The following is a 14,066-nucleotide window of genomic DNA, read 5'->3' as shown; positions in this document are numbered from 1 at the left end:
CTGCCCATTGTGGGGCGCGTAATCACACAACAATTTGTTTTATTATAGTGAGAACAGCAACATGACAACAATTTCCTATGCGCGTGCACGCCACCGAGCAAACTTTTTTTTGCTACAGTGCCACTCGTGGCAGATGTGTGGATCGAGTCCAGAATCTATACCTGTAAGGTGCTGGGCACTCCCTAGTCGGTCGACGCCCCATTGGGTGATCTCTCTTCGGTCTTCACCCGCCAGGCGCGGTTGCCATGGTACTCTCTTGTCGCTGGTGTTCCCACTGCCGTCCGCGCCCGGCTCGGTAGCTCTCTGGGGTCTCGGTCGTCATCTGTAGTGCCTGGTCCTTTGCGTCTATGTGACAATCTTGCTGTCATAGCGGTAAAGCCTGGCGCGGGCAGCAGTGCGAACACCAGCGACCGGAGATAACCATGGGAGCCAGATCTGGCTGGCGTGGACTGCTGAGGGAACACCCAATGCGGCGCTGACCGACTAGGGAGCCCCAGTACCTTACAGGCATAAATACTGGACTATATCCGCCCAAGGACCACTGTCAGGTAGCACCTGAAGAAGACAGCGAGTTACGACGGCGAAATATCGTGCGAGAACGACGCGAACATCCGGCAGAGGTCCCGTTTTTTCAAAATGTCAATAGATCTCCGGGAAAGCCTGAAGAACTACTTTGGTTCTGTTTGAAAGGCTTCCAAAACCGTTAAGAAATTATTTACAACACGAAGTTTGGCTTACATACCATGTGTTACATTTGCGGAGTAATTCAATGTCGTAGCTTAACAGATATCAACCTGCTGAGGCTCTATATACTCTGAAAAGAGTGCTGCATCCCTGGAAATTGGCCAGAAGTAAGTCATCAACGAAAACTGTTTCTAAGTACAACATACAAAATATTGATGAGAAATTAAATATCATTAGAAAACTGTGAAATAGTTTTAAGACATTTTTGAAAAACGTGTCTCTCTTCTTCCTGTTTGGTGATGGTAGATAGAACTTTCATTGAGCAATGCCAAACACAGCTCCACGCTGAAGTTTCCTCTGCCATGTCCAATTCACCACTGCCACTATGACGAGGGCAGCCGCAGCTGATGTTTGGTAGAGCGCACTATCCTAATCACAAGTAAGTCTAAAGTATGTCTTCACAGTTTTGTAACATCTATTATTCCTTAAATCACTCCGTTCCTTAATCAGTTATTCTGTGGTGCTCATCTGGCAAGTGTAACTTTCAGTTCTTCCAGCACACACTTTTCAAGTATTTCAGTGCTGTTAAATTACTCATCAGCTTTTGGTAATAATTATTAAGATATGCTTAGGAACATGTTTTATGTATGAATTATTTCAGTCCTCCTCCTATTGGAGAGACTGAACTTAGCAGCGCTATTGGTGTTCCACCAATTACGTTTCTTACATATTTAAGAATAAAGTCTCAGATGATTGATATACGTTTAATTCTGACAGTAAAGTAACTGTTTCCTAGTGACAAGTTACTCCACAGCTGTAACAAATGGTATAGTAAACAACTTTTGCATTGTGAATAATTTCTTAAAGTTCTTTGAAGCTTTATAAACATAAGACAGAGTGAATAATGACGATGTTTGGAAGGAAATAGGAGTGGAGAATTTGAGTGAGAAAACTGAAAAGAATAGATTAAGATGATTTGGGCATGTGAAGAGGATGGAAGAGGGAAGAATAGCGAGAAGATTGATAGAGTTCAAGATTGAGTGCAAGATGCCAAGAGGAAGACCGAGAGCAAGATGGATTGACACAATAAAGATGAGTTTAAGGAGGAGAAACCTGCTATGAAACCAAATTGTGGAAGAAGAATGGTGTAAAGACCGAGTAAAGTGGCGAAGTACCATTGATAATCCTACCCGACCAGGTGTTGGATAGAGGGGAAATGGAGATGATGATGACAGAGATAAGACTTCAACTGAGCGTAATTTCACTTTTGTGAAACAGTTCTGAAGATGGGCAGATGGCCTGAAAACAAGAAGAGGTAATCTGCGGACTGAAATTGGACAGTTATGAATGAATTATAACACCACAACGGTATCTCAGGGACATTATGCGTCCAAATGTGTTACCACTCATGCGGCAGCATCGTGGTATTTTTCAATTTTTCAACAGACAACGCTCGTGCACATCAGGCACGTGTCTCTGTCAACTATTTACTTGATGTTGAGGTACTCCCGTGGCTAGTAACGTCTCCAGAACTGTCCCGAATCGAACATGGGTATTTATCCACAAGCAGTCTCGCCCAAGTGACCATCTTTAAGTCATGTACACAATTACACCAGGTTACGAAGGCTTCTTGGCGACAGACAGTAATTATGCATTAATTCAAAACAAATTTGCTGAATGCGAATATTTGACTTCCGCTTTGTTAGCTGTAGATATACTTCCTACTGGGGGCATTTGAAAATTTGTACCAGATCGGGTCTCGAACCTGTATTTCCCACTTGTCGCGAGCAGTCGCACTAACCACCTCGGCTATCCATTCACGGCACCCGTACGGACCCAAACTTCCTTATGTCCCGGCCCTGCACAAACATTTACGCGTCACTAATAGGTAGTTCATCTATACCTAACACAGCAAATGCCAATATATTCGTAATCAGCAGATTTATTTCGAATTAATTTGGGACGGCTGTCGGTCGTCATTATTGTCTGTTCATCCAGGCGGCAAAGTAAATAATTACGTACTTGACTCTATAAGGAACTATCCTTTAACCTGATGTAACAGTGCACGTGTTTTCAAGATGGTAGCTATTTTATACATGTTTCATGAATACGGTCAGTCACTGAAATCGGTCATGCTAAATTAATTACTGATACAGTTCCGTGCTGATAATTCCTTTCAGTATATCATACATAATAGCATTCACCTAATAATAATGTATAGAAAGATATCACATCTTGGGATGAATATGAATGGAGCTGAGGACTACCACTATATTAAAGTTAGTGAATGAGAAGCTGGGATACTGTAGATAATCATATAGGAAAACTGATTCCCTGTTAAACAGAAGAAATATTGTTTAACTTAAAAGGGAGGTCACTGTAATGACAACAGATAGTCCTTAGTCTCCGCTTCAATGTTCGTGATTTTGGATCAAATGCTAGCTAGTACGACGAGTAGTCATAAGATTTTGATTCACCTCGATAATGTAAAGCGAATTTTACTTGTCTGCAGGTTCATGTCTCCCATCCTGATACACAGTGAATTATTCGCGACACGTCTGCGTAGCACGCTGCTACAAATGAAATAATGCGTCGAAACGCGTAGTGAGAATCATTATAACGACTGATTCAGATATTTGAATATCAATTAATACACAGTTGCGATGGGACTACAGTAAATACTTCATATTTTAGAATTATAAAACGTCTGTGATAGTTTACTGGTAACTGTGTCCGTTCTCACGTTCGTCATACACCATAATCGCGGGACCAGGTGATAAGGAAGCCGTACAATAGTTAATGAACATTGTATAACCAAAAAATGCTCCCATCGGCCCACAGAAAATACCAATACGTTTCTGTTTATTTTAAAAGAATCTGACGGAAAAGTGGGGCACCACTTGCCTAATTCTATCTTCCTGAGCAACTTTAAAAATTTTCCCAAAGGCAGCTCTCATAAAAAGAAATGTATTGGTCAGTAAAATATAGATATTTTACTTATATGAAAGTGAAATGACACAAAACTGATATTACGCCTAATAGCGCATTTTAGGGTGGATAAAGGACAATAATAACAATAAAAATAAAAACAAATATTATAAAAAAATTAAAAATGTAAAATTTCATGCGCTTTAATGTTACATGATGGGTTTTACAGTGATAACGAAAACACTTTGCAGCATATTTTTCATGCTGCACCACTTTCTATACTACGTTTTCTCCTTGCGCCGAATTTAACACGTGTATTTTTACTCTTCAAGCTGGGTAACTTTCAACCTTTGCATCTCGGAAACGGATAAAGATATGAAGAATATTTTAAGGGTCCGAGATCGGGATGATAGAAATACATCGTAAGAATTACAGCGAATTTCTGTGCATAGCCGTCTCGAAATCCGCGGCTGGGTTTTGGTACCCTAAAACAAGTTTCTGGGCTGTTGCTCGATAACGGGTAAAGTCTAAGGGATATACTGTCAAAATCTGAACAATATGCTGCCGTTATTTAATATTTAGACTTCACGACGTACCGGATTTTACGGATAGAAGTAGGTCACTTTTATACCTATATATCTCGGAAACGAACAAAGATAACCAGAAAATTGTCAAGTTGGTTCTATATCGGGACCTCAGTAATGTGTAGTAAAAATGTCAGCGATTTCCTGTGCACAGTCGTCTTCGAATCCTTGGGTAGGTTTTCGTCCGCTGGTGACAGCAAGAATACAGTAAAAAAATTATTTTGTGGATTTTTACGAGGAACCGCCCATGAACTCAATGTGCCTCCCAAAGCCCTATCAGCCTCACCGCAGACCACACCAAATGCAAAATGTACCGACCGCTGTGCTGCATTTGCCTAAGAAGCACTTTGACCACGTACTGTATGGTAATGACAATGAGACGAGCCTTCTGTTGGGTAAACAAATGGTCCCTAGTCCAAGGGCTATCCAAAACACTTGACCGTACCTTTTTATCACCAACAGAAGCCAAGGAATGAGGACCGGAAAATCCGGTTTATATGCGCAGCGGTTGGGAACATTAGGTACGCATGCTGTCACAAGCATACCGATTTTGGCTTATTTTCTCGCAATATCAGTTCGTCAGTTAACATTAACATTCACCTCATATAGAATTGGAAGCTACGTTTTGTCACTAAGATTCTTGATCCTCAAATATCTGTGCTGTGTCTCCTAAGACGTTGCTTCAGTGTTCGGGGACACGTGTAAGTAGGCTGTTTATGTTTTCTTATTGGTAACGCCACGTAGCGCTCTGTATGAAAATCACTGGCTGTGCTGTGTGCAGTCTGTGGCTAGTTTGCATTGCTGTCTGCCATTGTAGTGTTGGGCAGCGGCAGCTGGATGTTAACAGCGCGTAGCGTTGCGCAGTTTTGGAGGTGAGCCGCCAGCAGTGGTGGATGTGGGGAGAGAGATGGCGGAGTTGTGAAATTTTTAAAACTGGGTGTCATGAACTGCTATGTATATTATGAGTTTTCAACATTATTAAGGTAAATACATTTTTTGTTCTCTATTAAAATCTTTCATTTGCTAACTATGCCTATCAGTAGTTAGTGCCTTCAGTAGTTTGAATCTTTTATTTAGCTGGCAGTAATGGCGCTCGCTGTATTGCGGTAGTTCGAGTAACGAAGATTTTTGGTGAGGTAAGTGATTTGTGAAAGGTATAGGTTAATGTTAGTCAAGGCCATTCTTTTGTAGGGATTTTTGAAAGTCAGATTGCGTTGCGCTAAAAATATTGTGTGTCAGTTTAAGCACAGTCTTGTATAATTCTTCAAAAAGGGGACGTTTCACACGTAGCGCTATTACTGTAGTGGTTGCTGGACGACGTCGCGGTACTGACCGGATGCGGCACGTAGGCGTCGCAGGCGGCAGGGCAGACCTTGAAGACCTCCCAGGCTGGCGCGGGGTGCAGGGGGCGCTCGCCGTCGCGGGGCAGCTCCGGCGCAGGCACCACGGGCGTCCCGCGCGAAGACGACGCCGCGTCCGTCTCCGACCCTGCATGAACACCTGCTCTCAGAAGGCAATATGGTCACACCGTCTCCAGTTTCTAGGTCACACACCGTGAGTACAAACTGCGGCACAGTTCTGTGCCTTCGCATCTCAGTCCATGAGTGTGTCACGAAGAAGGAAGTTAGTCCCATATATGAAGGGATTAGTTCAATAGTGGTACAAGTCCACTTTTGTTCATTCTGAGATACAGAGTCTTAAAGTTAAATGAGCGCTGAAAAATGTGCAGTTGAGATACCAGAAATATTCAAGCATATAGCTTCTTGCTAGAGATGAACTTTTCTTTCTGTTTGTTTCGACTATTAATATCAGAAGCATTATAGACAGAAAAGTGAAGGTAATGGACTTGTACCACTATTGAAATAAGCCCTTCATATAATAGGGTGGTCAGAAACCGTCTGCAAGACTTGTACGGTGTTGCAGGAGCGTATACGCCGAAAAAGTCGATGCATTGCTACATTTCCAAGTTATTTAGCATTGAAGTTAGCCAATTAGGTAGTTGCGCTTGTAAATACGATCATGTGGACGAGCACGTGTGGAAACTGTCATTATCAGTTAAAATGTGCCTTTGTGATAAATTTAAGCTAGCTGAGCAAAAGCTACTTTGAGGAAAACAAACGAGGAACGCATTTGGCGACACTGTCTCTGCTAAGCTGCTTGAATTTCCATTCGCGATGACCTGATGGCTAACTTCAGTGCTAAATAATTCGGAAATGCCGCAACTTATCTAGTTTTTTCTTAACAGTTGTTTCTCAGCACAACCTATCCTGCAACATCCTTACAAGCTTTACAGACTGTTTCTGACCACCCTGTAAAGGGCGTCTCTGTTTCTCCTCTTTTGTAAAAAACCTCTTTCTGTACAAACCTTTAAAGAACACTTACCTTAAATAGAGATACAAAGCGATGACAATGTCAGCTACCAACTAATTCAAGGAGGAAAACTTTTGTTGTTTATTAATACCCAACTCTGTCTCTTCCTTCATGCACTAATCGGCACTTACTGATGCTACATGTACCTCGAGTTTCTTCTTCGGCTGTTTTTCCTCCATTTCAGGTAATGTTAGGAGAGCTAATTACTGAACGTTACTGTATGCTTGGCTGATTTAATTACCAAGACTAAGCTGGTATTCATTACACAGAAATGTATTCTAACGTAATCGGTCTCGAATACGAATCTTACGTTACAATAATGTATAATATTGTCCGTACTGTCAGCTGTGGGAGAAGATATTCAGAAAATAGTTTCCCTCAAACAGCATGCAGAGATATGCGCCTGGGAGCGCCTTAAACCCTCTGAGACATTCATAATTGTCGTTTGTTTTACGTCTGTATTACTCTTAAGCTGACAATTAGCACTCACTTTTAATCGAACCAGTGTACGAGATAGTCTAGTTTTCCTATAGCGAGAGTCTTTGTATTGCGGTGCGTTGTGAAAGGCTGCCATTACATAAATTCTTATTGGGCAAAGTTCATGTCATGTTAACTAAAGAATTAATTAGTCTTACCTTCAGTAAGATGAACATCAACAAAAGCAAAACGAGGATAATGGAATGTAGTCGAATTAAGTCGGACGATGCTGAGGGAGTTAGATTAGGAAATGAGACACTTAAAGTAGTAAAGGAGTTTTGCTATTTGGGGATCAAAATAACTGATGATGGTCGTAGTAGAGAGGATATAAAATGTAGACTGGCAATGGCAAGGAAAGCGTTTCTGAAGGATAAAAATTTGTTGACATCGAGTATATATTTAAATGTCAGGAAGTCGTTTCTGAAAGTATTTATATGGAGTGTAGCTATGTATGGAAGTGAAACGTGGACGATAAATAGTTTAGACGAGAAGAGAATAGAAGCTTTCGTAATGTGGTGCTACAGAAGAACGCTGAAGATTAGATGGGTAGGTCACATAACTAATGAGGAGGTACTGAATAGAATTGGGGAGAAGAGGAGCTAGTGGCACAACTTGACTAGAAGAAGGGATCGGTTGGTAGGACGTGTTCTGAGGCATCAAGGGATCACCAATTTAGTACTGGAGGGCAGCGTGGAGGGTAAAAATCGTAGAAGGAGACCAAGAGATGAATGCACCAAGCAGATTCAGAAGGATGTAGATTGCAGTAGGTACTGGGAGATGAAGAAGCTTGCAGAGGATAAAGTAGCATGGAGAGCTGGATCAAACCAGTCTCAGGACTAAAGACCTCAACAACAACAACAACCTTCAGTAACAGGAAAATATTCTCTAGAAAATGAGCAGTAGTTTCTGAAACAGAAGTTACATTTATACATCGAATTTAACGAGTCCTTGATTTCGCACGAGCAGCATTACGGTGTCGCTTAAGCCCTTTGGAAATTGATGTGAACTAATTTGGTGGACGAGGCTGCTCACGGTTACGGCTGTTAAAAGAGTGCAATTATTCTCTTGTCTTGAATTACTGAAATTTATAGGTCAGCCAAACATTTCTCATTGGATTACTGTCATTGCACGAGGACAGACTCCGACTGATCTCATGGGGGAAGAATAAAGTCTAAAGCTTCAGTGTCCTCCGGGTATACCCCTTCAACGGAGAGACTTCTACCCGACTCCAGCAAGCACAAAATCGACTCTACAAACTTTTCCGCTCTATAGTGACGCCGTCATTCGTATTATCAGTTCCACTGAAGTAAATCTTGACAAGTTGTTCTTAATTTTGCGAACTAATAGTCTCAAATGATCTGTTCCCTTACTCTTGTGCAAAGAATTTATTGAGCTTTAATTAATGAGAGACAGAATACCTAATTTGCAAGTAACTCAAACCAGTAACTTCTCAAGAGATTTAAACTTAATTCAAAAACGCTAGACAGATTGTCTTTGTGATAGTATAATAGCGGTGAGACTTTAGCTTACATGAATATTGTCAGTGAAAACTAAGAAGACTGTTCTCCATAACCAGTTTCACCCAAGTACGCTTGTCAGTAAGGACACACGCAGACCCTTCCATATTTTCGAATGTGGTTCGTTGCCTTTTTATGAGTATAATTCTACAACGATGTATGGTAATAAAGATACTGATTTGAAGTCCGATATTCTACTTTGATTTTAAAGATATAGTTTGTTCTACACATAGAATACTATGGAACCGAAATTTCTTTGATATAATATGGTAGACAAGATGCATAATAAGACGATCTGACGGTCACAGCACCTTCAAAGTGTGGCGTGCCACTGCTCTGTGAGATGCTTCGGAGCAGTTTGAAACTTATTCCACACCATTGCTTGACAGAATGGTTGCCAGACATTAGCAAGCTACGACATTTCCAGCCGAAGCCGGCTCCGTAGTACAGATACCTCGCCAAACCTGACGTATCGACCGTTCGACCGGAATCTTCCTTAAGAGAATTCGCTATATTTGTTTTACGAATATCTGACAGTATGGCACACGGTTGTACCTACATGATATAGTGTACCAAGGAACACACGATGTTCTTTGGTCGGTACTTCAGTCTTGTGACTGATTTTAGAATCACATGGAGTAATGCACACTAGATGCATCCATAAGCAGTTTCTGCCGTATTTACGGCTTTAGTTATTATTAGATATGTTCTTTAAGCAGCATTTGTAAATATTTCGCGTTCTGCATAGTATTTAAGTGCTGTTTACTATATCAAAAGTATTTGGAATATTTTGTTAATCCTTCAGATATTGAAATTTATGTGGAGTAAAATACTACATATTTCTAGCACTACTTATATAACACACCGACAGTTAATCCACATTTCGTGGGTCGTCCACCATTTTGTACTTCAAAATGGAAGAAGGTCTTTTACCGTGGGACTGTTTAACTAGTAACTGTTTTTTGATAATAATTGTGCGTAATTTCATTTCACTTACTGATAATCAGTTTTAATAGATTAATAACGTTGCAGATAGATTATTAAGTCAATTTTGATAAGATTGTCTCGACTGTAACACTTCTAAATATCAAGCGCGTATTTGTTCCTAGACACATGATCATGTGGTACCGCAGAGCATGATTTCACTGTTTGAATGACCTTAATTTATCACAGTAATTTTTTTGAATTCAGTAAAAGACTGCAGGACATAAAAAGTGAGTGGCATCGTTTCAAAATGGAGTAAGGAAATACACTCCTGGAAATGGAAAAAAGAACACATTGACACCGGTGTGTCAGACCCACCATACTTGCTCCGGACACTGCGAGAGGGCTGTACAAGCAATGATCACACGCACGGCACAGCGGACACACCAGGAACCGCGGTGTTGGCCGTCGAATGGCGCTAGCTGCGCAGCATTTGTGCACCGCCGCCGTCAGTGTCAGCCAGTTTGCCGTGGCATACGGAGCTCCATCGCAGTCTTTAACACTGGTAGCATGCCGCGACAGCGTGGACGTGAACCGTATGTGCAGTTGACGGACTTTGAGCGAGGGCGTATAGTGGGCATGCGGGAGGCCGGGTGGACGTACCGCCGAATTGCTCAACACGTGGGGCGTGAGGTCTCCACAGTACATCGATGTTGTCGCCAGTGGTCGGCGGAAGGTGCACGTGCCCGTCGACCTGGGACCGGACCGCAGCGACGCACGGATGCACGCCAAGACCGTAGGATCCTACGCAGTGCCGTAGGGGACCGCACCGCCACTTCCCAGCAAATTAGGGACACTGTTGCTCCTGGGGTATCGGCGAGGACCATTCGCAACCGTCTCCATGAAGCTGGGCTACGGTCCCGCACACCGTTAGGCCGTCTTCCGCTCACGCCCCAACATCGTGCAGCCCGCCTCCAGTGGTGTCGCGACAGGCGTGAATGGAGGGACGAATGGAGACGTGTCGTCTTCAGCGATGAGAGTCGCTTCTGCCTTGGTGCCAATGATGGTCGTATGCGTGTTTGGCGCCTTGCAGGTGAGCGCCACAATCAGGACTGCATACGACCGAGGCACACAGGGCCAACACCCGGCATCATGGTGTGGGGAGCGATCTCCTACACTGGCCGTACACCACTGGTGATCGTCGAGGGGACACTGAATAGTGCACGGTACATCCAAACCGTCATCGAACCCATCGTTCTACCATTCCTAGACCGGCAAGGGAACTTGCTGTTCCAAAAGGACAATGCACGTCCGCATGTATCCCGTGCCACCCAACGTGCTCTAGAAGGTGTAAGTCAACTACCCTGGCCAGCAAGATCTCCGGATCTGTCCCCCATTGTGCATGTTTGGGACTGGATGAAGCGTCGTCTCACGCGGTCTGCACGTCCAGCACGAACGCTGGTCCAACTGAGGCGCCAGGTGGAAATGGCATGGCAAGCCGTTCCACAGGACTACATCCAGCATCTCTACGATCGTCTCCATGGGAGAATAGCAGCCTGCATTGCTGCGAAAGGTGGATATACACTGTACTAGTGCCGACATTGTGCATGCTCTGTTGCCTGTGTCTATGTGCCTGTGGTTCTGTCAGTGTGATCATGTGATGTATCTGACCCCAGGAATGTGTCAATAAAGTTTCCCCTTCCTGGGACAATGAATTCACGGTGTTCTTATTTCAATTTCCAGGAGTGTATAACAAACGTTTATAGGGTAACGGTCTGAAAAGCGTACCAAGTATAACATCTCTCCTAATCTGACACATAGGGTGAAAAATGCACCAACAACAGTAGGTAGATAGACGTCACTTTGCACCACACAGCTGAAATACCAGCAGTAATAAACACTATTTTCTCTAGCCGTCTCAGCTTGGAATGGGACCCTGACTTATTGAGGCATACACTGACGTACGTATGTATTAAACAGGGGATTTAGAAACAACGGAGAGGCTTCGTCCCGCCGTAGCTCTCAGTGGTTCACAACTCCACAACAGGCCAAAGCAGTCCAACGACGCCACCGCCGCCCCGCACCAAATCCAGGGTTATTTTGCGGTTCGGTCCCCAGTGGACCACCGCGGAACATCTCATACCAGGCGAGTGTAGCCTCAAATGTTTGAGTGGTAGAGTAATTATGGTGTACGCGTACGTGGAAACGGGTTTGCGCAGCAATAGTCAACACAGTGTAACTAAGGCGGCATATGGGGAATCAGCCCGCGTTCGCCGAGGTAGATGGAAAACCGTCTTAAGAAAAATCCACAGGCTGGCCGGCACACCGGACGTCGACACCAATAATCCGGCGGATTCGTGCCGGGAACCGGTACGCTTCCCGCTCGGTAAGCAGTGCAATAGATCGCGCGGCTAGCCGGGCGAGCACGAAAGACTGATTACCTGTACCTACAATGCCAGTTTCACATTTATTATAAACTTGTGGCAAGATCTGCACGGAAGATTAAAAAGGTTATGGACAAGATAAACAGTCCAATCCTGCCATGTGAAGTGACTCGATGTAACATTTTCCTTTGGCCCCTGCCTGTAGCATCATAGCCCCTCACACTTCAATTAATAGGCTTTTGCCGGGAATTTCGCCACTCGACTTCGCAAACGCTTTCGACCGCATAAGTCACGCCAATTTACTACTCGTGACGAGTGATACGGGATTCAGCCCTCAGTTCACCAACATTATTCACAACTTTCTAACAGAAGCCATGTTAGTGGTGATGACCAGTGGTTGGGAAACAAAAACTATTCAAGTGCGTCGGTCGGTCGGCAGGGCTGCCCATTATCGACAATTTTGTACATCATGGCTGTAGATCCATTGCTGAGGGGTATGGATAATGAAATGTAGGTACTCAACTCTGCCCTCAAATAAATAGCCTGTGCAAATGACCTTGGTGTATTCATGAAGCGCGATTTCGATACTGATTTGATTTGAACCATATTACAACTGTACGAAGGCGCCTCTGACGCAATCATCGACAAACGCAAAACGGTGTTGATTCTACCAGGACATCGTCGACCGACAGTGCTATCGTGTGGGACGACTCCGTAAGACCCTTCGTTTTCACGTCACTGTGTGCCCGCAACAAATTCTGGCACGAAACTGCAGGAAACTCATCGTTACCATAGAGGGTGTCAGCAGAAACCATGCCTCTCGGTGAATTGATATTCAACAAAATTTACCCTAACAAACATCTTCATCCTCTCTGGGGCCTCGTATGTTGCACAATTCCTAAATATGCCGAAACTTATGGGTATATCAACCTCACAATTAATATGGTTGCTGCGGAAGCACGGAATCCTTCAAGTAAGAACAGCGACCGTCTTTTTGCAGAAGGCTCTTTGTGGTTCGCAACTTGTAATTTTAAGCGTAAGTCCGGGGCGCTACTGGTTCACTCCATGGCCACCTTTCAGACCAGCAACCCGGATGAATCAACGCTGCACTATTGGGAATTTACCGCCAAAGTCCCAGCAAGCCCTTGTAGCGGTAGCTTGATTCCCGTATCAGCTGTCCTTTCTTAAAGAGTAATACCTCAACAGAAGTGATGTCCTTCAAACAGCTACGGATACACACAGGACGGCTCGAAGACCATATGTCGACTTGCTAGGTCGACCCTCAGTACACAAGTTCCTAGCCCGAATTGGAAACGGGTAGGGGAACATCAATAACCAAACCCTGACAACAGACACTTCTGCACTGTGTTATAAATTGGTAAATGATACTTTCCCAACTAATCAGCGTCCTGCGGACATAAACCTACTCACTTCAGAAAACAGCAGAAAATGTAATATCCTTTACATCTGGGAAAATCTTTGCCTGTGTCGTAATGTCCCAGTAGTGTGGGAACACCGTACAAGAATGGTTGCGATCATCAACATATCCACAACTGCACACGTGTCTGTCGAAAGTGTCATTGCGCCAGATTTCAGATTCTAACCAAAATCGAAGCAAATGCTACTATGTGGCTGCTAGGCCACAGAGATTATGCCGTTATGTATGAGCAAATGAATGATCTCGTTACATGCCTCTCGTACTTACGGCCACAGTATCTCAAGAAACAGCAAATAAGGAACTATAGTACAATCAGCTTGACTGTTCATGCATCCAAGGTTCTGATAAGAATAGTATACAGAAGAATGGAAAAGAAAATTGAGCATTTGTTAGACGGTGATCAGTTTGGCTTTAATTAGGGTAAAGACGCAAGAGAGACAATTCCGACTTTGCGGTTAATAATAGAAATCAGACTGAAGAAAAATTAAGACATCATAGGATCTATCGACCTGGAGAAATCGTTCGACAATGTGAAATGATGCAAAATGTTTTAAATTCTGAGAAAAATAGGGGTAAGCTATAGGGACAGACGGATAATATACAATATGTACAAGAATCAAGAGCGAATTATAAGAGTGGAATACCAAGTACGAAGTGGTTCTATTAAAAAGAGTGTAAAATAGGGATGTAGTCTTTCGTCACTACCGTTCAGTGTATACATCAAAGAAGGAGTGACGGAAATAAAAGAGAGGTTCATGCG

At 43.3% G+C, this 14,066-nt stretch overlaps 1 protein-coding gene across 1 annotated transcript in view; it reads right to left on the bottom strand.

Moving 5' to 3' along the window:
* The window catches only part of LOC126482172 (uncharacterized), a 41,703-nt gene that overhangs the window by 13,948 nt on the left and 13,689 nt on the right, over positions 1-14,066 (bottom strand). The window contains exon 3 of the mRNA XM_050106150.1: positions 5,530-5,684. Coding sequence (XP_049962107.1) covers positions 5,530-5,684 — 155 coding nt within the window. The remainder of the gene's footprint in view (positions 1-5,529; positions 5,685-14,066) is intronic.

Source organism: Schistocerca serialis, chromosome 5 (genome assembly GCF_023864345.2).
Source record: "Schistocerca serialis cubense isolate TAMUIC-IGC-003099 chromosome 5, iqSchSeri2.2, whole genome shotgun sequence".
Taxonomy (NCBI): Eukaryota; Metazoa; Arthropoda; class Insecta; order Orthoptera; family Acrididae; genus Schistocerca; species Schistocerca serialis.
The sequence above is the reverse complement of the archived record's forward strand: the minus strand, read 5'-3'. Positions and strand labels throughout refer to the sequence as shown.